Source organism: Camelus ferus, chromosome 19, assembly GCF_009834535.1.
Source record: "Camelus ferus isolate YT-003-E chromosome 19, BCGSAC_Cfer_1.0, whole genome shotgun sequence".
Lineage (NCBI taxonomy): Eukaryota > Metazoa > Chordata > Mammalia > Artiodactyla > Camelidae > Camelus > Camelus ferus.
This window is the reverse complement of record NC_045714.1, coordinates 33,052,382-33,076,805: the sequence shown is the minus strand read 5'-3', so window position 1 is coordinate 33,076,805 and position 24,424 is coordinate 33,052,382. Positions and strand designations below refer to the sequence as shown.

Below are 24,424 nucleotides of genomic sequence, written 5' to 3'. Positions count from 1 at the left end.
GTTTTAATTCTAGCATAGTCTATTTAATGACTGAATAATGCAATCCCTTTCCTTTCTGTTCAGAACAACTGGGAAACTATCTCTATGCATTGGCTCATTAGTTAAGAGAAGCAATCAATACATTTGTCTTGTTTTGTTTTGTTTTATTGTTGCTCAGAGGATTTCCATCACTTGAAATCAAGAAATCTGACTAAAGATCACACAAACTTCTGCATAGTTTTGGGTAATCACTTATTTCCTCCCTCCCCCCAACCTCTTGGGCTCCAAGACCTCCAGATTTAGAATGAGGTCTATTTAAAGTGAATATCAATTCACAATACTGCCTGCTTTTAATAACCCTTTGTAGGCTCCCATAGCTTGCTAAGTGACTGATGTGCCTCCCCAGTCTAGATGGTTCTCCCAGCACCCAGTGCTCCCAAGGGTCATCGTGCTAATCATAGCACATGGTACTTGTTTGTGGTACACCAAGTGCCTATCCTCAGTCCCTGGCAAGCTCCTCCTAGCCTATGGCTGTAGCTGAAGCTTTCAACAGTCAGGATGTCAGCTTTGCTGAGGGGAAACTCCTCTGCCCCTCCACCTCCCTGAGGATTCACCATGACTTCGTGAAGAAGGAAGACAGATGACACAGAGGGAGGGCAACCATTCCCTGTTCTAACTCACTACTTCCCAGGTCAACTCCGAGAAGCCTCACAGATCATATGGTAGAAAGGGCACTGAATAGGAAACTTCAGGACCTGCCTTATGGCACAGTAATTCCTTTTGATCTGTGCAATACTCTCACTATGGTAAAGTCATTGAACAAAGGATTTTTTGGATATTCCCTGAGGACCAATTCTGAAGTCTAAAAAAATTCACTGGGATTATCAGCGGTCTATAACATTAAGCAAAATAAGCCATCCAGGCACTGAGAGCCCTCCAGACTTACAATGATACTCCTCTGACAGGAGTTACCTCAATAGCAGTGCTGGCCCTGAATCTGCCCTTGCTGTTAGCCCTTGGTTGCTGAGTCCATGAAGGAGCCGGAGAGCTGAATTGTCCAATGGGGGTGTCAGCGGTGGGTCAAGGCCCATCGCACACGCAGGTCGCCTGGGCCACTTTCTACTCTTTACTGTGTTGGGAATGAAGAGATCTGGCTGAGACGGTGGCTACGGAGAAGGGATGATGGACTTGAGGGATGAGGTAATAAGGGAGTCAAAATACTAAAGTCCCAAGTCTGGGAGATGGGTGACCAGGCTAGCTCTAGGCTATGCCAGTTTAAAATCACAGTCAAGTAGATCTAAGCTGACAGGCAAGGAGGAGCTACGGGACTGGGGCTGAAGGTGAGGTCAAGATAAAGATCCGGGTTTGGGAGCACTTGCCCAGAAAGAAATAGTTCTCAGAGACAGCTTCAGAAGTGCCCGCGGTTAAGGCGAATCGCATAGAGCCTAGGCTTGCAGTTCATCATCGGCCTCGGGGTAGGGACGAGGGGTTCTTTGCTTCCCTTGGTGCCACTGCCCTAGAGAGGGGCGAAAGCAGGGGTGGGGCGGGTGGTTGGAATGGTCTCCTCTGGCCTAGAGAGCGTCATTTGGCGGGAGGGGCTGTTCTCGGCTCAACCTCCAGTGTGCGGAAGACCCTAGCAATTCGGACACAGGGAAGCCGCGCTCGGCGCCCCAGGCTGCCCATCTGGAAAAGAGCGGTATACTCTCGAGGGTCTGAACAAGGCTTTTGGGCGCCAACCTCGGCCTTTCCGCCGGGAAGGTGTCCGACTGCCGCCGCTACCGCTCAGGGAGCGCAGCTGCATCCAGAGGCTGCCTTTCCAGGACGTCAGGCCGGAAACTGAGCTGCCCCCTTCCGCCGCCAGCCGGAAGTGCCGGCGACTCGAGGCAGAAGGGCTTCCGGTGGATCTGCGGGTTACCGGGTTCACGATGGCTGCCTCCTTGGTTGGGAAGAAGATCGTGTTTGTCACAGGGAACGCCAAGAAGCTGGAGGAGGTGCCGGGAGGGTGTGGGAAGCCGACTAGGAGGTGGTTGAGGGGTAGCGGGTGGCAAGGCCGATGGGGATAGGGCGAAGAAGGAGCTTCCCGACGGAGGGAGGCACGCGGGTGGACGGAACGAGAGCCGGAGCCGGAGGGGTGGGTTGGATGGGGAACCTGATGGGCCGCGCGGAGTGGGACCACCACGTGTGCAGAGTGGGGACGACTCGGGGTTGACCTTGGTAGAATGAGGGAGGGTTTTGAAAAGCTAGACCCCAGACCCAACTCATACATCCCTCTAGAGCTGATCCAGACCTCGCTCCTGGCCTGGGGATGTCAGCGGCCGGACAGGGCGTGGAGCATCCAAACTGAGCCGTCCACCCCCGACCATGGCCCATAAACGTTCTCAGCCTCTTTCCGCTTGTGTGGAATGAGAATGATGCAGGAGGTCTGCTTCACAGCGCAGTGGAGAGAAGGAATGAAGGAAGCAATGGTTCCAACCCGGACTTTGTGGCTAGCTGTGAGGATTCTGAGGGTTGATGGAATAGCTTTGGCTGCAACTAGTAAAGACACACAGGAAGCTCACATAAACCATCATGTGACAATTATGGGAACACAGTGGTAAACTGTCCCACAGGTCTTGAATCTTTCTCAGGAGTCCCTTTCGAGGGGACTCTGTAGTTCTCTCTGGATGCTCCTTTCTTTTCCTTTTTGAGGTCTTTCTGCATTTTTCCCTTCTAATGGAGGAGGCAGTGAGGCTTCTGCCAGACATCAGCTCTGATTGGCCTTGCTTGGGTCAAAGATTTGTCCTTGCTCAGGCAGCCATGGCCAAGGAGATGGGTCATGTGTGGGGAATCAGGATGACACCCACTAGATACATCTGAGGCAAACTAGTGGGGCGCAGTCACTAGGGAACCTTTCATTTGTCCACAGCATAGGGACCAATGGCAGTTCTGTGCCATTACAGGGTGTCCTTCTCAGAAGCTAGAGCCCTGTGCTGATAAAAGGTTTGGGATCCTGAGGCCAGACCAGTCAAGTACACAAGCAGTGCCACCCTGAACAGAGCTCTATGCAAGATGGTGGGTGCCAGCTTCCAAGCCCATCTCTACCTCTGGTTGTGAATGTGGCTCTCCCACATTTAAAGAAGAGATTAGAGTGGCCAGAGGAGGCTCAGTAGAAAATACGGACTTGAAGTTGCCCCAAAGTAGGGAGTTTTATTTCTTCATCTCACTGTACCATGTTTGTAGAATGATGAAACCTGTGGACCCTTTCTCAGGAAAATATTTTTCAATGTACAAAATAAAATACATAGGCTAAGAAGGGAAATCAATTCTATTGAAGTACAATACTGAAAATGTTATAAATATTTCTGATCTAGTTACATATGCTTTATTAATACATTAGAGGATTCAATCCAGCAGTGTGTATAATTATAATTTAAACAGTGAAAATTGTGAATAATATTTTGAGATCTCTGCTACAAGTGTAATGGGATATGACAACTTCTGTGATTTAAATTGGTTTAAATGTCACAGAAATTGCTAATGCTATTTTGATTTGTTGCCTATATTCACAGTTGAAAAAGATGCTAAATTTCAGCTAGTGGTTAGTGACAATAAAGAGGTTTTTCTTTTTCCCATCCAAGTTCACAGACCTGAAACCTGGGTGACCCCCAAGAGAAAATTCCTGGCCTAGGAGGATAGAGAAGGGTTCTGGGAGCATTGAGAAAGGAAGAGGGTGTTCTGGACAGGTGGTTATCGTGAACAGAGTCATGAAGTAGGAGGAAGGGATAGGAGAGTGAGGAGATGGGGAAGCTGACCTGCTGGGGTGGGACCCTGAATACTGGGGTGAGGCTCATGGGCCTGACTTGGTGAGCTTTAGGGAACCAACAGGAGAAAGGTGGATGACAGCTTGTGTAGTAATGGGAATCATTAAACCAATGGTGATAAATGTTCTTTCATTTTGGAACAGGTCACTCAGATTCTAGGAGATAAATTTCCATGCACTTTGGTGGCACAGAAAATTGACCGTATGTCTGCTTAGTTTTTGTTGTTGTTACTGGTTTTGGTTTTTTTTTTTTTTAAGATGATTCAGTTTCTCTGTCTCCCCTTGACCTGACTGTGTGTGTCTGTTTTCCTGATAAGTGCCAGAGTACCAAGGAGAGCCTGATGAGATTTCCATTCAGAAGTGTCAAGAAGCAGCTCGCCAGGTGCTTGTTCCACACGTGTCCTGTATCTGCACCTTTTGTTCTGGTGGCTCCTGGGGTCTGTGCCTGCTGAGGACAGGCAGAGAATATGGTGGGCACAGTTTGTCATGCCTTAAAGGACCTGCTCAGGCCTAGCTAGGCTAGAGTCGGTTTTGGCCCTGGAATATTGCTTTCTCAACCTTGACTGCGTAGTATCCCCCCAGATGAGCACATATACATACACACAGTTCTCTCTTCCCAGTTCTCAGGTACATACATTCCAGCACCTACATTCTCCCCACACGTTTCCACCCTGCACTCACACATCTCTGTGGAGCTGCAGAAGAACACTAAAGAATCAGGCTATTTAGAGTATGAATCCCAGGTCTCCTGTCATTGTGCCCAGAGCAAGCTTTACAACCTGCCATGGCTTCGGTGTTGCTATCATTAAAATGAAGATAAGAGATCAGCCAAGGGCTGTTCCCCCAGCAGATAGGCCTCTATCTGCTGCTGCTATTGCAGATCCCAAGTAGCTGTGGGCCTGGCCTGGGTGGCCTAAGAATTCTGGGCAGAGGCGGGGCCTGCTGCTGGGCCAAGGTCTCAGGGCTGCATGTCCTTGTGCTGCAGGTGCAGGGCCCTGTGCTGGTGGAGGACACCTGTCTGTGCTTCAATGCCCTCGGGGGCCTCCCTGGCCCCTACATGTGAGTGAGTGCTCCCCCAACCCTTTGCAGGGCCCTGGCCACAAAACCACATGAACTTTGAAATGATTGGTTACTTGATATTGCAGGTCATTCACTATCTTGGCATCAAAATCAATATTTCAGATTGTCCTGAGGAAGGATTAGGGGTGGGGGAGAGGCATGCCTTTCTTTTGTAAAGTGTGAGAATGTGATTGTGTAAGTGGAGATGGGTGAGGGAACCTGCCCATTGGAGAGGTATATTTATGGACAGATCACTTTCATGAAAGAGGAAATGAAGTTGAGATCTGCAAATGGATTTCCTTAAAACTATCCATTACCCTGAACCCCCTCAGAAGGTCTTTGTGTATTTCCAGGGTACAAAACCCCAATTTGCTGGGTCTTGGGTATGTATACAGTTGACTCATGAACAAGGTGGAGGGTTAACCTGCATATAACTTATAGTTAGCCTTCCGTGTCTGCAGTTTGTTAGCATCTGCAGATTCAACCAACCATAGACCCTGTATTACTGTAGTATTTGCTATTGAAAAATACCTGCTTTTATGTGAACCTGTGCAGTTCAAACTCGTGGTGGTCAAGGACAAGTGTGTAACTTTCGGATTGCCTATTTGCCAAGGGAGTAGCACCCCTGTACACTTACAGTATACATTGCTCTGTATTCTCACCAGCACTGTTTTATAATTAATTAGTTAATTAATTAATTAATGGAGGTACTGGGAATTGAACCCAGGACCTCGTGCCTGCTAAATAGCAGCTCTACCACTGAGCTAAACCCTCCCCTGGGGGAGGTAATCAGGTTTATTTATTTATTTATTAGCACTATTTTATGACGGAAATATTTTGCAACATGGGGAGTGTGAAATGTTATCACGTGCAATTTTAATTTGCATTTCACTAATTACCAGTGAGGCTGAGGCCTTCGTTGGTTTATCGATTCTTCTGTGCGTTGCCTGTTTGCTCTCATTCCTTTTCCTGTTGGATTATTTATTTTCATTCTGAGTTGAGACATTTATCTTTCCTCCTTGGCTCTCCCAGGGCTTTAACCCCTGGGGGACGCAGCCGGGACAGGAGGTGATGGGAATATCCATCTGCTCATGGTGTCTGATTCACCTTTTATTTCTCTTACAGAAAGTGGTTTCTGGAGAAGTTAAAGCCTGAAGGTATCATTCCCATTTGTCTCTTCCTTTAGATCTGTTGGGAATTAGGAATCTCAGGGTTCTAGGGGAGGACCCCCAACAAGTAATCAAGAATCTCAGGTTCCATCCCCTACCCGGAGCCTCCACCTACCTGTTTTGTCGTCTATAGTCTGCTGCTCACACTTCCCTTGTTCACCTCGCTCCAGGGAGCACTGAGATGTGGGAGGAGAGGGTGGGGGTGAAGTTTGAGGGACAGAGGGACAGAGGAGCTCTAGTTGATTCTGGTCTCAGAGAGGGACTGGCCCTACTGACTGCTTGCCTGTCCTTGCCTCAGTGGGGGAGGAGGGTGGGGTGGGGGCTGTCCCAACAGTGCATACCTTGAAACCCACAGTTGCAGGCCAGAATGTTCCCTGTTTAGGTACTTGTAAAAACACTTTATATTGTGGAACATTTAAAACAAGTACAGTAGTAGAACAGAATAATGAACCCCATGTCCCCATCACCCAACTTCCTGCGTTATCAACACAAGGCCTATCCGGTGATAATGTATAACCACCCCCTCCCTGATGCCAGCCCTCTGAGTGGGGAGTCGGAGCTGGGGCTGGGCAGGATAGAGAGTGCTGAGCCCTATCTGCACCTGCCCGCAGGTCTCCATCAGCTCTTGGCCGGGTTCCAAGACAAGTCAGCATACGCGCTCTGCACATTCGCACTCAGCACTGGGGATCCAAGTGAGCCTGTGCGCCTGTTCAGGGGCCGGACCTCGGTGCGTACCCATGCTCCTTCTCCCGAATGCCGCCGGAGGGCGTTGTGACTCACGATGACACTGCAGGAGGTGGGGAAGGCGCCCCAGGGCCAGAACGAGTTACCAGGGCTTTGCTCAGTCAGGCACGCCCCTGGGTACCGCTGCTAGAAGTTCTGTCAGTCCCAGAACTCACCGGACCCCTGAGTCTGCTGTTTTGGGGAAACGCACGATGGCTCACAGCTGTTGAGGCCTGGTATACCCAGAGTGCTGCCCTGTATGCCATCCTGAGAAGCATATGTGGAAACTGAAGGTGGCAACTCCCAGGGCCACATCTGCAGCCCTCACTTCTCCGGGCCTGAATCTCCTTATCCCACTGCTGAGGCAACAGCTTCGCTTGAATATCTCACAGACTTTCCAACTTTTCATGTTCATGTAGAATCTTACTTCTTCCTCCAACTCATTCCTTGCACAGCTGCCCTTCAACACCCCGTGCTTATCTATCAGACCCTTAGGTTCCGCTGCTCCTCACAGGGTCTCGGCCAGCCTCTGGGCTGGCCTGTCCCCCCATAGCCCATCTGCTCCCTCCTTGTGGCAGGAGTGTACCTTCAGGCACATCACTTACCTGCTTTGTCCCTTCTGCTCAGGATAAAATCCCAAGTCCCACCGTAGCCCATGTAGCCCTGCACCAGTGGTTCCAGAGATCTTTCATTTTGCCCTGCCTGATTAAATTTTGTATTTTTGTAGTAAAAAACAGGTAACAGAAATTACCATTTTTAAGGGTATAGTAGTGTGCACTGTTGTGCAACAGATCTCTAGAATTTTCTCATCTTGCAAAATTGAAACTATGCCCACTGAATTACAACTTCACTTTCTCCCCTCCCCCCAGTACCTGGCAACCCCAATTCTACTTTCTATTTCTGAGAGTTTGGCTACATCAGACACAGCATATAACGAATCATGCGGTGTTTGTCTTTTTGTGACTGGCTTATCTCACTTAGTATAATGTCCTCAGGTTTCATCCATGTTATTAGGGTGTGTGACAGGATCTTCTTTTTTTAAGGATGAATGATATTCTATTGTATGTATATACTTTTTCTTTATCCATTTACAGGCATACCTCATTTTTTTGAGCTTTGCAGATACTGTGTTTTTTACAAATTGAAAGTTTGTGGCAACCCTGCATTGTCAGATGATGGTTAGCATTTTTTAGCAGTATTTTTAATTAAGGTATGTACATTGGTTTTTTTTTTAGACATAATGCTATGGCACACTTACAGAGTACAGTATAGTGTAAACATAACTTTTATATGCAGTAGGAAACCAAAAAGTTCATGTGACTTGCTTTATCGCAATAATCACCTCATTGCAGTGGTCTGGAAGTGAGTCCATTGTATCTCCGAGGTGTGCCTGTATTAGGCTTCCACATTTTGGCTCTTGTGAATAATGCTGCTCTGAACATGGGTATGCAAATGTCTCGAGATCCTGTTTTCAGTACTTTTGGATGTTCTTCCAGAAGTGGGATTGCTAGATCATATTACCTGGTTAAATTTTTAAAAATTAGTTGTAGTGATCTGCTATTTTCACAGAAGCATTCTCTCAAAAATCAGCCGTTTGAACAGGCCCAGCTCCCTGCACTGTGACTGAGCAGCAGCTACGCCGCCGACAGGGCCTGGTCACTGCAGCCCCCACTGTTCCCTGTTGTCTCCTTTGGCTGTTTTTTTGCACTTTGTTGCTTGCCAGCCCCCCCTTTACCTGAGGTAGCCTTGTTTCTTCTCGTTCTGTCCTCACCTGTGCTCTCTAAACCCCAGGCACATTGTCCTTTCAGCGACGCATATGCCAGCCCCTTCTCCCTGTCAGGACCTTGGCACCGTTGTGTCCTCCACCTGGAATGTTCTTGCCCTAGCCCTCTTTATGTGGCCAAAGTGTCCCCTCCTCACTGAGGCCTTCCCTGAGCTCCCCATCTAAGTCACTCCCTCTTGTTGTTCTTGAGCCCGGCTCCCAGTTTGTTCCCTTTAAGGCACTGTGCAGTTGGTAACCAGTCATTTGTTTACTGTTGTAATGCCTGTTCTGCTTAAAGAGATCCATTCTCTGAAGGCAGGGCTGCACCTTCTGTGATCCTACTGCTGAGAATCCTGCCTACCTCACTGTAGGTATTAAAAAAACATCTGTTGCGTGGGGGAAGTTCAGAGTGGTTCAGTAACGGCCTTGGTCACACAGCTCCCCACTGGCAGAGGCGAAATCTGCCTTTGGTGTGAATGACTTGGAATTTATGTGGCTAATCCCCATGCTCTGCTACCTGCCTTCTGTTTTTATTTATTTATTTATTTTAGTGACTTCAGACAACTCTTTTTTGTTTGTTGCTTTTGTTTTTGGGGGGGTGGTGGTAATTAGGTTTATGACTTTTGGAGGGAGTAACTAGTTTTGTTTATTTATTTTAATAGAGGTCCTGGGGATTGAACCCAGGACCTTGTGTATGCTAAGCGTGCACTTTACCACTGAGCTATACCCTCCCCCAACCTTGTATTTTTAAAGGGTTTTTTTTTTTTTTTTTTAAACTCAGGGTAACCTTACATCTCATAACACTGGTTCTCTTTGTAACATTTTCCTTTTGGGACTTGCCTATTAAAAACAGTATTTATTGAGTTCATTTTTTTGTTGAACTTTGTGCTAAGTAATTTTTATTATGTTATTTCATTTAATTGTTAGCACCTCCCTTGTATTTTGAGAAATGTAATAATAGTAGCAGGTGTAGGCCTTATCTGCAAATTTCACGGCCCTCAAACTTCCTACTAGGGGAAAATGTTTTCTGTCAGTTTTTCAGAGTTGACTCTCTTCTTCAGTTTGTCAAAGTTGTAGAGAGGGTGGCTGGTCCCAGGGGTATCGGTGCACTGATCAAGCTTGTGGTTCCTCCCTGTCCTGGGGGGAAAGTAGTTCTGCTCTGCATTTTATTTATGTGTTCAGCAAACATTCCTTGGCACCCTGCACCCCTTAAAATAATGTTTTGAGTAAATAGGGTTTAGCTGAAATCATAAACTAACCAAACTCAAACTGGCTATTGCCCTCCTCAGAGTGCATCTCCCCCATGCGCAGCGACACACCTTTCCCCCCTTTCCTCCGGCAGGGCCAGATCGTAGTGCCCCGTGGCTCCCGGGACTTTGGCTGGGACCCCTGCTTTCAGCCCGACGGATACGAGCAGACGTAAGGAGCCCCAATTTCTTCCAGGGGTGTGGGGTCGGGATGGCCCTGGTCTAGGTTGGGTCGTTGCCTCGCCCAAGTGCAGGCATGCGGACATGGGTGGGGGCGGGCTCTGAGGTGCCATTCTGGCTGAAGGCATCTCCGCTGGGATGGACGCAAGGAATCTGGGTGGCCCAGTCCACAGTGGGGGAAGCAGCTGGGCGTAGCTGGAAGTCCTGGGCTCGGGCTCCAGCTCCACTGAGCAGCTGTGTGACTTCAGCGACTTCCCCTCTCTGACCTTAGCTTGTCAGTTTCCTGGGATGATTTCCTGACCCCCATTTAGTTTGGAAAAATGTTAACACTTGTTTAGCCTTTGGTGGGCTCCACACTAAACCCCTACAGTGCCAAGTGTTCTCAGTATTTTATACTAACCCCCTATATATACAGGACATGTCGGCCATTATTGGAATCAGGTTTGCCAGGCTGGAGGGGCCCTTAGGGAGCGTGGCTGGGGCTGTCAATAGCCAGACAGAGCTGAGGACACTATGAAGCAGCACTGTCCAAGAATGCTCTTTGGTGAAACAAATGTTATATATTTGTACTGTGCAGTCTAGTAGTCACTAGCTCCACGTGGCTGTGGAGCATTTAAAATGTGGTTAGGGCAACTGAGGAACTGAATTTATCTTTACTCAATCGTAATTGGTTTGTTTGTTTATTTATTTGCAGGGGAGGTAATTTGGTTTATTTGTTTATTTGATGTTTCAGTGGAGGTACTGGAGATTGAACCCAGGACCTCAGGCATGCTAGGCATGTACTCTACCACTTGAGCTACACCCTGCCCCGCCTCAATCGTAAATGGTTTAAATGTGAATGGCCGCAGTGGCTGGTGGCATAGTGACATAGATCTCAAAGTGACTTGAGTATGGGATTCTCCCCTCACTGGAGTCCTGACATGGATGGCAGGCCACTGGCCGGCTGTTCAAGGCCACCCCTACCCGCTTCCTGGCCCAGAGTGCATTAGAGGAGATTGCTGTGTTTGGCTCTGTCAGGCCCACTGCTTCCTGTCAACAGATGACAAAGCTGATCAAACATGCAGCTCATCCCCCTGTCCCCAGCTTCCCTTTAATGACTTTTAGACACACTAAAACAAGTTTGATATCCTTCCACACTCATTAATATGGGTTTCTACCTAAAGTGGAATTTGAGACTTCGTCCAATTTTACAGATTAACTCTGGCTGCCAGAAGCTACCCTTTCCTGGGGACTCTTGAGTTTTGGACTCCAGGTTAGGGTGGGGGGGGCCCTAAATCTGAACTGCCTCTTCTCTGAGCTACTGCTATCACCCCTTAGGTATGCAGAGATGCCCAAGGCTGAGAAGAACATCATCTCCCATCGCTTCCGGGCCCTGCTTGAGTTGCAAGAATATTTTGGCAGCCTGATTCCTCCTGGGGCCAGTGATGACCACTCTGGCCAGGGATCCAGGGAGGGCTAGCCTGAAACCTCCTCCATCAGGCAGGCACCTGTCTAAGTACTTCCTTCAGAGTTGCCACTTCTGGAGAGTATTACCAGCTGTCTGGAGCAGCTGGCTCCGTTTGGAGAAACTTTGGCCAAGGGCCACCATCGTCTTGTCCTCGGTGATTCAGTGGTCTCTCCTACAGCCTGGGGTCCTGAAAGGACCTTGGGTGTTAAAATTGGCCTGGCAGGATTGAGGGTTTAGGGAAGAACCACACAAACAGCCTTAGGTGTTTTTTAAATGCAGCAAATAAAAATTCTGGAAGGTACTTGATTCCAAGTAAACTGGGTATATCTGCTTTGAAACCTGCCTAAGGCAGGTGTTGGTCTTCTGAATCCCCTTTGGCAGGAGCAGGACACCTTCCAGGTTGGGGAAGGGGGCCCGGGGTTGGGGGTGGGGAGAGTGGCCAGACAAGGGCAGTGCTGCATCCAGGCTGTTTTTGGGTCTTTGCTGGCTGGATTATTATCTCTTTCCTTTTGTCCTTCAGCTCTCAGATCATGGGCTGACCCTTTCTGTGCCAGATCTGTGCTGCCCACCGACCCATTGAGTGACGCCACCACTCTGCTGGCCTCTATGGTGTCTGCTGTGTTGTGGGAGGGGCAGTGCAGGATGTTGAATGCTTTTGCTTTATTCCGTGTACATTAGAGCAGCTAAAATGCTGGTTTATGATTATAATGCCAAGTTCGTTTTTAGGGCTGGGAGGGGGAATGGAGTCCTTGACCCCAGTTGGGTTGACACTCCATGGGCTCTGGGAGGACTGACTCCACTGTCCCAAACCCTTACTGTGCCCTGGTGAAGCCATTCCCTGGGAGGGATCTCAGGGACCTGGGGTGACTTTCTTGCCTTTCCTGCAGATATTACTCTGGTAAGGAGGAGGTGTCCAACCCCAAGGACCTTCAGAAAAGCCTGTTGTGTGCAGCTGGTGGGCACCCTTGGTGCTGGCGTGTCACTCCCAGGCTTAAGATACGTCCTCTCCAGTCACTGTTCCTTAGTCTTGGCAGCATGGCCCAGGGCCTGGATTTAACAGTTGTTTCCTCCAGTAAAGTGCATCAGTGCGTGTGGGTGAGGACAGGACGTCATCCCTTTGCTCCCCTCTTGCTTGTGAAGCCCAGCTGGGTTGTTTCCTCAGGAAGCTGATGGCCATGCCCAGCCTCCTGGGTTTTCTCCTTGGTGGGGGTGATGTCTGGCTGGGACTGTGGCACATGGGGTGCTGGGGGGCCTGCCTGCTCCTCGCCTGGTGATTCTGTACGTGGCCCTAGCTGCAGGGAACAACCAGGCTACTGTAGAGGGGGCCCCAAAGAAGGATCACATGCCATGGGGGTGAGTGGGTACATGGAGCTTGGGGCAGGGTACCCTGTCTCTGATTCTCAGCTGCTTCCTCAGAGTCCTGTCCTGTGTGCACAGAACATGTCCTGTCCCCCTTTTTTAAACTTTAGCTACCCATCCCACAAGCAGCACCATGAGTGTGCTTGTCCCCACCCCTACCTGCCCAGGAACAGAACTGCTTGCCTGGAGGGTGAGGTGCCTTGACTGTGCCCCCATCTCCATGCCCCATCAGTGCATCAGGGCTCCCACAGCTCCCACTTTAATACCAGCCAGCCAGCCTTCTGATTTTTGCCAGTCTTCTAAGTGGAAGGTGCCATCTCACTATTGGGCTGCATTTCTCAGATGACCAGGGTGTTTGAGCATCTCTTGCCATTCCTATTAACATTTTGGGCTTCCTCTTCCCTCCCACCCCCACCCCCACTCACAGCCTTTGCCCCTTTTCTGTTGGAATCACTGTCTTTCTGTTGGCCGTGGGAATTCTTTGTAAATTCTAGATGGTAGTCCTTTTCTAGTCTTAGAGGTAGCAGATGTCTCTCCTCTGCTCCCTTGGTCTATAGTGCATCTGTCAAGCTCAAATGCTGTCAGGTGATGTGGTAGGGTCTGTGAGCTAGGCGCTCTGTCCACCGCTGCTGCTCTCAAGCTCAGATCCATATTCCCCGAGACCTGCTGCCACTGTCATGGACCCTGGCCAACCACCCAATGGCCGAGCCAGAAACATGGCACCTTCTCCTCTCTGTCAAATCCTCCCTCCCCAGTCACTGCCCTGATGCAGGAAGCAGCCCCACCCCATGCCTCATACTTTACAACCTAGAATCCACATAGACAAGATAGTTCAAAACTGCCGCTCTGGCCCACACACACCTATTTTCAGTCTCCTGTCAGGCTGCTCTGCAGAGGCCTCTTGGAGTCAGGGCCCTTCACCATCAGCCCTGCGGATCTATCTATCCCCAGTCACTGGGCTATTCACTGGCCCCAAGCCCTCTTGGGGCCCTTGCACCTGCTGTTCCGAGAACACGTCCCCTGCAGGTTCCTGGCAATGTGGCAGCACAAAGTCCTCCTGGATCTTCCATGTTCCCTGTTGAGCCAGCATCTACTGGGTGGAGTTGGAAGTAAGAGCCCTTAGACGGCGCTCAGCAAACCTCAGGGCTCTCAGGTGGCCTTCAGAGGCTGGGGCAGGGCAGCAGGGATGGAGGCGGCAGGTAGAAGCATAGAAACAGGAGCTTTATTCTCTAATGCGCACACAGCAATTTCCTTACACAATCAAGGAAATGGTTTCTCTTTCAGGCATCTGACTCTTTTATCAAAAGAAAATCCGTCCTGCTTAGTCCCACCCTGGGCAGAAGCTGCCCTGAGCAGTATTCTGGACCCAAAGCAAAAGGCTAGCGGGAGGGGAGCAGACACACACCACATAGCCTCCCTGATGCCCAGATGCCCTAGGCTGGTTGGGGCAGCTGTGATGGGGTACAGCCCAGAGCAGCACCCCAGAAGATACCCACATTTCCCCACACATAGCCAGAGAGCCAGCCTGGGAAGAGCCAGAGGGATGGACGAGTGGGGTGTGGCCAGGGCCTCAGTGCTCAGCATCCATGGCGTCCAAGTACTTGGCTTCAATGATTTGGGGCAGCAGGTTGTAGCTGGAGGGGGAGGCAGGGAGACGAGCATGAGGTCAGAGAGGAGCAGGCAGTGGGCACCCGCCCCAGCCCGCCCCAGCCCGCCCCTCTCCTGCTCAGCTGAGTCCTTCCTGCCTTCTGTCTGCCCTCGTACCGGATGGGGATCATGGCAATCATGATGAGGGGAAAGATCATCTTCATGTAGGGCAGGGGGCTCATGCCAAAGGCACAGAGCAGCAGCAGCTGCAGGACCTGCAGGCCAGTGAAGTAGTGGATCTTCCTCTGCGGCACCCTCCGGATGTAGTGGGTGGGTGGGTATGAGGTCTGCAGGTGGCAGGGACCAGGTGTGGGCAGGTCAGGAGCCGCATTCCCCCTCCCACCCGTCACTCTCAGGGCAGCCGCTCACCTGGTCCTTGAGCAGCAGGGCCATGCGCGTAAACAGCTGGTTGCCGTCGATGGAGGTGACGGCGATATAGAGGAAGAGGCCGTAGAGCACAGGCTTGGGGATCCACTGCAGTGGGAAGGGCAGCAGCAGGAGGGAGAAGCCCACCAGGATGCTGGCGCCCAGGGTGGTCAGCCGCGTCTCCATCACGTTCACGATCCTGCACGGGCCCAGTGCCCCAGGTCGCCTCCAGCCCTGCTCCACAGGGCCATGTGGGCTTCCCAGGCTGTGTCACTTCTGGGCCCTGGTCCCCTAAGCTATAGCCCTCCTTCAGTCCCATGTGGCTCAGGGCCAACCCCATCTCAGGGTCCGTGTGAGTTGCCTCACATCTCAAGGGGCTGCTCCCACACTCACGTATCATGAATGTGCCCGTGCTCCACACGCTCCTCCACCAAAGCCAGCGCCCGCACGTGCAGTGGGGAGTGGGGGTAGGCAGCATGGATCCAGGGCAGCCCAAACAGAGACAGCCCGCTGTTGATGATGGCGATGAGCAGGAGGTCCCAGTGGTAGGCAGTGCCCTTCACCAGCCTGTGGCAGACAGGGGCAGGTGTGGACAGAGCCCCGTTGGCCCCTGGAGGGTGGGGCACGTGCTCACCCCGCCCTCCCCAGCCCTGCGAACCTGTTTTCTGGGGCGTTAGCCAAGGCAGCCACCAGGTTCTGCTCGATGAAGAAGAGCATGGAGAGGAGGAAGCCAAGGCCCATGGCGCTGCTGATGGCCGTCAGGGACAGCGAGCGCATCTCTGCCATCCCAAACAGGTCCTCGCTCGGGTTGTAGCGAAACTTGCTCACTGTTGCCGGGTACAGGCCCTTGCTCAAGCCTGTGTGTCCTCCACCCCTAGAGCAACCCACCCCACCCCACCCTACACCTGGCCCCAACTCACTCTTAATCTCCTTGAAGCCGTAGGAACCAATCAGGGAGAAGGTGAGAACTGAGATGGGGAGGGCACAGTCGGACAGGATCTCACGCACACGGGGGTGCAGGTAGGGGCTGGGGAGAGGCGGGTCTGTCAGTGTGGCCTGGGGGCTTGTGCCCCCTGCCCCCACCCGCAGGCATCCTCACCTCTTCTTGAACTGGTAGAGAGTGTAGCTCAGCCAGAGTGTGCCCAGCATGAGGAGGAGGCTGAGCACGGCGGTGTCTCGGGCCGGGGGCTCGGGGGCATGGTTGCCTACTGCAGTCAGCTCTGGTGGGCCAGCCAGGAGGCTGGTGTTGAGGGCAGTGTGGAGGCTGGTGTTGAGGCTGGTGCTGAGGCCCAGGAGGTTCGCTGGGGCAGCGCTATCTTTATACTCGTTCCTGAGGTGGTGGCCATAGTAGTACTTCTGGAAGACTGTGGACACAGGACAGCAGGACTCAGCCATCCAGGCTCTGGGATATGGACCCGACAGCTTCCTCCAGGATGTAGGGTGAAGGGGCCCAGAGGAGGGGAGGAGCTGATGGGAAGAGCTGGCCTTCTGTCAGCCAGGACCCCTTGACCTACCTGTCAGCCTATGACCCCACACCCTGCCCTTGTCCCTGGGCTCCGTCTTTGACCGTGGATTCCACCCAGTCCAGTGCTCTTAGCCTGCCTGGGGAAGCTGTCACCTTCCAGCACACAAGGCTGCTGCTCTCTGCCAGCCCTGGCTCCCAGAGCACCCTGGGCCACGGGAGCAACTTTGGCTTGCGTGCTTCTTGGCTGCCCTGTAGCCCCCCATCTGAACTCAGCTCCTTCTGCAGCAGATGGCCACTGGCTATACACTCACTTTTGACCATGCCCTTGACAGCATCCAGCACGAATGTGATGGAAATGAACAAGGCAATGATCTCCTCCGTTGACCTGCCAGCGGGAGAGAGCCCTCATCAGGTGGGGAGGTGCAGGGGAGGTTTCCCTGAGCCTTGGCATGGCCCCTGCCTCCTGCCATGAAGAGGACCAGGGTCCTAGGCTCTCCCCTTAGGGCAGTAACATGGTAGGGGCATCCCATCTGCTCTAGGGTTACAGTGCTGCAGAGGCTGGCATGGAGGCTGCCCCAGATCCCTGGCCTTGGTCTCCCTCCTGCTTGAGAGTTCCAGCGGCCCAGGGAATGTCCTGTCACCTCTTGAACAGACTCATAACCAGGCTGAGGTTGAAGACAGGCATAAAGCGTGAGGAAGAAACTGTTCCACAGGCCTGTCCATGCATAGAAGGTATTGAAGTCCAGGTTATAGTCGTCACAGATGCCACGGATCACTGCAGGCAGCAGGACAGGAGTGAGCAGTCAGGACTGGACTGGGGACAGGGACCTTGGGAACCACTTCCCCGTGCCACCCCCACTGCACCATGGATGTAGAGGGCCAGAGGCGCGGTTGTGAGAAGCACCACCAACGGCTGCCCGGAGAAAAGTGCGTACAAGAGGCCTCCAATGCTCTGCCCAGCCATGGTCTTCTGCACATCTGAGAAAGCGGGTGGTCAGGGGGGCACTGCAGCCCCAGATCCCACCCGGCATGCCCCTCTAGCCTCCAACCCCTCACCAATGGCCCCGTTCGTGTTCTCATCGTTGAGGGACCCAAAAGCAATCGTGGGCAGGAGGCAGGCAAAGTAGAGGAACAGGGTGGTGGTGATGTATTTGCCCACAGCCTTGTTTTTCCCGATAATGCCTAGAAGTGGGAGACGGGATGGAGGGTGTGTTAGGGACACAGGACAGGCACACGTGTTATCCTGAGGCCTGAGCTACGGGCAGAGTGCCGGGAGGGCCACGGGGCCATGTACCGTCGGTGAAGTCCAGCGGGTATACGGACAACCTGCGGGCGATGTCCTCACGGATGCCCTTCCCCACAGGGAGAAAGTCTGTGTGCTGCGGGGGCTGGGAAGAGGACACACAGCTGTCAGCCGGGTGACCCGTGCCCGCCCACCCAGACCACCTCTGCCCAGTACCTGTGAGGATCTGTGGGTGTAGATGGTGCTCTCTGTGCTGATGCTCGAACACTGCCTCATTACAGTGAGCAGCTGTCTCTGATGTACCAGGGCCTCCTTGAATTCCTCCTCTGTGTGGGTCTTCAGGAGCTTCTGGCGGAAAGTGATGTCTAAGAACATGGTGGCAAATGTCCGTCCCACCTCCGTCGCAGTCTTGGTGCTTTTCTGGGAACAGAGTGGGAGAATCACACCTGCAGGTGCTATAGAGCAGAGGGCGCCCCGGGCCGGCCCTGCCCTGCCCCAGCTCTGGCCACTCATGGACACATGTTCCTAAGCAGGCGGCAGGTGCCATTCCGTGAACTGGCAGCAGATTTAGTCCCCCGAAGTTCAAGCTCTAGTGGACCCTCCCATGATTTCCAGGTTAGCAGATCATTAGAACTACCATCAATCTAGTATTTTTCTTATAAACTCCAGTATTAGGTTTGTCCTAAGGAATGCAAATCTCTGTAAGCGTGATAATGAATTTATGACGGTGGAGAAAAATGTTCACTTAGCTACTTTTCACCAGGGGCACTTGCACTGTCTGCCAGTTTATCTGATTTTCAGAGGGCTTCCCGGCCCATCCGGCCTTCTCCCTCTTGCCTGGCCAAGGTCCGTGAACTCAGTGTCCAGCCTCCACCACAACAACCTGTCTCACGCCCCAGCCTAGGTCCCTGGGGAGTGGCATCTGCCCCTTCGTGCTGTCCGGCCCCAGGGTGGCACTGCACACACTGTGCTTTTTTGTGAGTTTTAGAACACGCTTGTTCTCCCAACGAGGAGCCAGGCATCAGGACAGTCGGCCTGTCTCAAGGCACCAGTCTCGCCATGCAGCTCTCAGGATTCTGCTCCTTCCAACCGTTCTGGTCTCCTTGTCAGCTGTTACTCCCTCTGACCCATGAGCTGCCCACGGCTTCCTCTCTCCCCAGCACATGGCAGAGATACCCCAGGAAGAGGGCAGGGTCACCCGGAACCCTCCTTCCCAGGAAAGAGAGCCACCTGAGACCCCTTCTTACCATCTTGGGTGGTGCCAGCACAAGGATGACGAACCGCACCTCGCAAGAATTCTCCCCCCAGTTCTGCGGGCGAACCAGGCGGCTGATGCACACGTGCCGCTTCAGCAGGGCCTTGTAGGTACAGCTGGCAGGGACGGGGAGGGAACACGACTCAACAGCTACCACCCTTGGAAGCTGGGGCTCCCCCTCCCCCAGGCTCCTAATTTTGAACCCAGTGACCTCTGCTAGGGAGGAAAAAAAGACCAAATCGAATGGAGTGCTCACTCTACCCCGTAACTGAGTGGGCTGCCTCTAGAGGGAAACAGGATGCCTAGCTCCAAGGTGGCGTATGGGGAGGCCAATTATGGTGGCCTGGCAACTCACATGATGCAGAGCCACGACTGCTGGTACTGGACCCCTGTGACTGTGGCAGTGACTCCTTGAATGGTATCTGACAGCAGGTGAACTGCTGACAGAGTGGAGGGGACAGGAGGGTCAGGTGGCCCACCTCCCTGACCTCCCGCCCAAGCAGGGGGACAGCCCTTACCTTTACCCTCCATGGGGGCCCCGGCATCAGTGAAGAGCATGGCCATGAGCACATCCAAGTTGCAGTCAGGCTCGGTATTGTGGGGGTCATGGGCCAAGCGGCACAGCATGGCCCGCAGCACATCATCCAGGGAGGTGGCTGTCTCATTCAGGATGATGCTGGCCCGAGCCAGGAAGCCATCTAGGTCCCGGTGTGCACGGATCTCTTCCTCAAAGTTCTTTAATTTCAGAAACTGTGGGGACCCCACACATAGAACCACATAGGCCCATGAAAGTGACCTGCTGTCCCTGACTGGGCCCCTCCTCTGTGGTGGTCCCTGGCTGCCCATGCCCGCCGGGACAGCACACCCCCTTCCAGGAAAGATGCCCAGCATGGCTGGTCCTGGCAGCTGGGCCCTGGCTAGCATGAGATCCCTGCAGGGAGCAGCGTGAGCTACCTCAGGGAAGCAGCCACTGCCACACCCCACTAGTGGCCAGGACCAAATGTCTGCCATCCAGATGGGGGAGTGCTCACCTTGCGGGAGGTGTGGAGGAGCCCGGAGCCACGAGGCAATTCACTCCCTGCCAGAGGAAAGCGGGAGGGCTCAGGGTGCCACCCCACCCCTTCAGGTCTCTCCTGGTAGAGTGGGGCCATACCTGCCCAGTCCCCAGTCCCCTGCACAACCCCGGCCTGTCCCTGCTACAACCCCCATACCAGACTGGCTGGGCTGCACCTCGAGGTTGATGTTGACAAAAAAACGCATGCTGTCGCCAGACACAATGGAGGAGTTGACCGTGTCGAAGGCCTCATCCCCCAGGCTCGCCTCACGGGTTTCAGAGGCATCATCCGTGTCACACTTGAGGTAGCCTGGAGACCCAACCACCACCGAGAGAGACACCCCCAAGAGGGCCTGGCTGTCAGTGCTATGCATCAAAGAGAGGAACTCCAAGCCAAAGGAGCAGGGGCCTCTAGGCTGTCCCCTCAGCGCATTCTCGGTGAGTGGTGAGGGAGGCCTGCAGTGGGCCAGGAAGGAAGCCTCCAGCCCAGGGAGAACGAATATCTAGTCCTGGCCCAGCCCCGTTCAGAGTACGGCGGCCAGCTGGAGCCCCCACCCCCTCCCCCCACCAGCCCCCCGGCTTGCTCCAGTCCTCAGCTGCAGGAACCAGGGCCCTGCACTGCTCTGTGCCACGCGTACCCTTTAGCTAGAGAAAAACACATTCATTCCACAAACTCTGGGCCAGGCATGTGGTCCAATGACGTAGTTAAGACTGACTGACTGGCCTCTGCCTTCCCAGAATTGCCAGGTTACAGGACCTGGACTGGCTGGCTCCTCAGAAGTGACCCAAGGGAAGCCAGAGTCCCCGCAGCATCCAGACCCGTCCACCCCCCACCAGGCAGGCACAGGGTCTTCGAGCTCTTCCTCCCAGGGAGGGCATGCGGGGCAAAGCCTCAAGGCTGAGAGACTCAGTTCAGACATCAGACAAGGCCCAGGAAGCAGGAAAGCTAGCGAAACAGAGCCAGGGACAGACAGGGGACAAGACCCCCAGAAGGAGGACTTCATGTCAGGCCTCCACCCATGTGGTGAGGGACTCCAGAGCACAGAGCCTCCTGCCCCTTTCTCTTGGCCTGCCTCTCAGTCCCTGCAACTGCCCCAGAGCAGGGACTGCCCCTCTATAGGAAGCCTTCCTAGTGACATGCAAACTTCCAATCTGCTCTGAATCCTGCTGGGGCTCCCCACAGCCTCTCCTGGAATGACAGTCTGAGCCAGCCCTGCTACCCCATCCTGGCCCCTTGGGCCGAACTCGACTCCCCACCTCAATCTCTCACTCCTGAGGCCAGGTGGCTGGCACCCCAGGTGCCAGCTCCTCTCCTCCAAGCTGAGGACTTCCCTCCCTGGTCTCGAAAGAACCTTCTTCCTCCTCTGCCAGTCCTCCTAGGGCCCTCCTTGTCTTACTCTTTGCCCAGCTGACACCTCTTTCTGACTGTCCTTCCTGTGGGTCTCCTGTGGTATACCACTTGTAGGTGCTCCCAGGAAAGGGACCTCTGTAGCCCAGACCCCGCCAGTGCCTGACAAACACCTGTACAGGCACAGGGAAGGGTCAGCAGCATGCCTCCACCTGCCAGGCAGTGACTCACACTGACTCACTTCCACTCCATCCCGCTGGTTTCCTCTGCACATCCCAGGCCCTGTTCCCCCAATGTCCTGTGCTCAGCCTGGGCCCTTTCTAGGTAGGAGGTGCTAGGCCTCCCCTCTCAAGGCCCTCATGGACTGGTGTCCCCTAGCTCCAGGTCTGCACTGCACCCAGGGCCCAGAGAACTATTAAGTCAAAAGATGTCCTTCCCCATTTGTCATAGAGCTCATGTCCATGAAAAATGCCTTCCTCCCCAATTCCAGGCCTGCTTTGCTTAGACTACTTAGTTCACCAGCCCCAACCTGTCCCAGTCTCCCTTCTGTCCCCCGTGCCAGCACCCACTACTCCCCGGCCTGCCCCTCACACTGCCCCACTCCTCCCCTACCCTGGGCTCTACCTAGGACCTACCCAGTGGATGCTACCAGGTCCTTGCAAGGTTCCTGGGATGCTGTGCCCCACCTCCATCGTATAGGCCCCAAACATATGTAACTGGCCCAACAGCGGCCTGGCACATTCAGTCGCCATGCCCTGGGGACCCTAGATAAGAGCACATCACCACTCTGTCCAAGCATTGTCCCACTGAACACCCCTCTGATGATCAGGCCAGCTCCCAGGTCTGGGCACAGGAGAGGCAGCACAGAGCCCACCCAGAGATACATGGAGGGAGAGAGCTCGGCTGGTGCAAGCAGGAAAAGCTGAGGTACACAGAGGTTACATTTCTTTAGAGGGACAATGGCAGCCCCTCCCTCACAGGGCTAGGCTGGGACTGAGGGATTTGGGCATATATATAACACTTGGCCTAAAAGCTGATCAGATAACCAATACATTGTAACAGCAAACCATGGGTGATAACAGATGGTCCACATAGCCAAGGATGGGGAGCAGCCTGCCTTCCCAGGACTACAGGACCACCAGAGACCTGCCAGTATCCAGGGCAGTGTCAGCTGCCCCTCTGACCACACCACAACCTCCTGGAGGGTAGGACCCAAAGGCATCCCAGCACTGGCTGAGGATCAGGAGTACCCAGATGGATGGACCAGGTCCCCTAGAGACTTTTGATCAAGGAGCTTTCTCTATATATACATCCACACCTGAAAGATACTCACCTGCATCCTCAAGGCATCCATTCTGAGACATCACAGAATTTTCTGCAAGGCAAGCCAAAGAACTGTCACTAGCTCCATGGACCAGCTCTGGACAGTCGCCCATGCCCATCTGCTGCCCAACTCACACCAACCCTGCTGAGGCCTTCTTACCCTTCCCAGAGACCCTGGGAGAAAAAAGAGCAGGGGACAGTACTAGACATGGGCCCCTTGAGGAGCCAGAGGAAGCCAAGCCTGTTATTCGTCAGCCCATCAGCTAGGGGCTACCCAAGTGGGAAAGGACCCAGGCTGGGAGATGTTCTCAGCATGTTTTCTCCAGGAGTAATTGACAGTACCCGGTGAAAAAACGAAGGATTCGCTGGTTGTATTAGTCTCGAGGGTGATCCGTCTGGCTGCCCTCCCTGTAGCCTGCCTCCCTCTCTCAACTCCTCGCTGCCGAGCCCAGTAACTGGGCTGTCCTTCCAGCACATCTCGGCTCTCATTCTCAAGTTGGTCCCTGGCATCATCAACACCCATCATATGTGCAGTCACCCCCAACCTCATGTGCTCAGAATCACGCCAGGGCTGATCCCGCAACGACCTTCTTCCCTCAGCGCCACCCATTTTCCTGGCCTCCTGGGAGGCGGAGCCGTTGGTCTTCATGGTAGATGGGGCGGTGGGGGCTGTGCGTACTCCTTGCGCGGGACCCCGGATGGTTCGCGCTGTGCGAGTAAGGAAGCGACAGGAGGAGCCGCGTGCACGAGGAAGGCGTCTCTAGACTCGGAGACCCTGGGGGTGGGGGGCAGGATGCGGACCGACTCGCGAGGAGAGCAGGAGCCCAGGCTGCCTCCAGAAGGGAGGGACGAGGGCAGTTAAAGCTAGCACGGGAGGCTTCAGGGATGGACAGACGAGGGTGACGAGGGTACGGAAGGGTGGGGATGGTGCACACCCTACTCCCATGCCAGGCGCTTCAAGTGCACGTGCAAACTCCGGTTTGGCCCTCAGGTGTCAGAGCGGCCAGGGAGAGACTACTGCGGCCAAGCAGGGGACAGTCAGGGGCCTCGGCGACCCCAAGAGTGTGCAGGCTCCCGCGCAGAGCCGAGGGTGGTCAGGTGTCCGGCAGAACGTAAAATGAGGCTTTCCCAGGCGCGGCGTTCCCAGATGCTAAGAGCCCGACGCTCGCGGTGTTTGGGACCCCTCAACTCCGCCCCGCCATTTGCAAGCCGCTCACCCCTCCACCGGCTACCTTGTAGGTTCAAAACCTGATTTTAAACGGCTATTGCAGAGTGTTAAGCCAAGCACGCAGTGCCCACAAAGCCGCCCTGGGCCTCCCTCCACCACCTGCGTACCCACCGGACGCCCACTCCCTCGCGGCCTAACTCACCCTGGGCGCCCCGCCAGGGCGGGGAAGCCCCCACGACCCTCTTGCCCGCCACTCCCGGAGCCCGTGCAGCATGCCGGCGGCGTCCGCGTTCCGCCGGCGCCTCGACGGCTCAGCGTCACTGCCTAGCACGCCTCTGCGACGGAGACCGGACGGCCTTCCCGCCGCAGGCACCCACCGCATGGCTGGAGATGGACCAAGCGTCTTGCGGCCCCGGCCATGGCCCCGGCGATCAGCCGTCAGGCGGCCGCACCCCCGAGGGCACGCCCGGACTCTTCACCCGGTGCCGAGGGACCCCAACTTCAGCGTCTCGCGCTGGCCGGCGGCGACACACCCCTGCGCCGCGCCTGGGTCCTAATGCCGCTCCGACGCCCCTCCCGGCCCGGGCGGCTTCCCGCCTGCAAGCCCCACGCCCTCAACCCGCGCTCCTTTTCACCTCGGACGGGCTGCTCCCTGGAGCCCGTGGCAACTTAGCCAGGACGCGTAGATCGGGCTCTTAGGACCCGCGGGCCCGCCCAGGAGTCGCCGGGTTAGAGGGTGAGCGGGACTGCGAAGTTTCTGAGACGAAACGCGGTGGGCTCAGAGACCCCCGGAGCTGAGCACTGCGGCGGGCCAGCGGAGGGCCTCCCGGG

General features: G+C 54.1%; 2 protein-coding genes across 3 annotated transcripts; one reads left to right on the top strand and one right to left on the bottom strand.

The window, feature by feature from the left end:
• Positions 1–1,823: 1,823 nt before the first annotated feature.
• Positions 1,824–11,682, top strand: ITPA (inosine triphosphatase). 2 transcript variants are annotated; one of them, XM_006187110.3, is made up of 8 exons: positions 1,824–1,970; positions 3,923–3,980; positions 4,096–4,160; positions 4,764–4,837; positions 5,963–5,994; positions 6,618–6,733; positions 9,834–9,910; positions 11,236–11,682. In XM_006187110.3, the coding sequence occupies exons 1-8, from the start codon at positions 1,905–1,907 to the stop codon at positions 11,375–11,377; spliced, it is 630 nt and encodes a 209-aa protein (XP_006187172.2). In that variant the 5' UTR covers positions 1,824–1,904; the 3' UTR covers positions 11,378–11,682. The 2 variants fall into 2 exon arrangements, with proteins under 2 accessions (XP_006187172.2, XP_032317834.1); XM_032461943.1 differs by lacking the exon at positions 1,824–1,970 and adding an exon at positions 2,018–2,110.
• Positions 11,683–14,294: 2,612 nt separating this feature from the next.
• Positions 14,295–24,217, bottom strand: SLC4A11 (solute carrier family 4 member 11). The gene is given in 22 exon segments (XM_032461942.1): positions 14,295–14,358; positions 14,489–14,658; positions 14,741–14,936; positions 15,131–15,304; positions 15,396–15,564; positions 15,658–15,764; positions 15,837–16,101; positions 16,514–16,587; positions 16,844–16,881; positions 16,883–16,977; positions 17,067–17,180; positions 17,259–17,384; positions 17,497–17,590; positions 17,662–17,865; positions 18,693–18,816; positions 19,056–19,137; positions 19,219–19,450; positions 19,732–19,778; positions 19,912–20,064; positions 22,436–22,477; positions 22,768–23,200; positions 23,796–24,217. Coding segments are annotated over 21 exon segments (2,877 nt in total). The 5' UTR covers positions 23,075–23,200; positions 23,796–24,217.
• Positions 24,218–24,424: the final 207 nt, after the last annotated feature.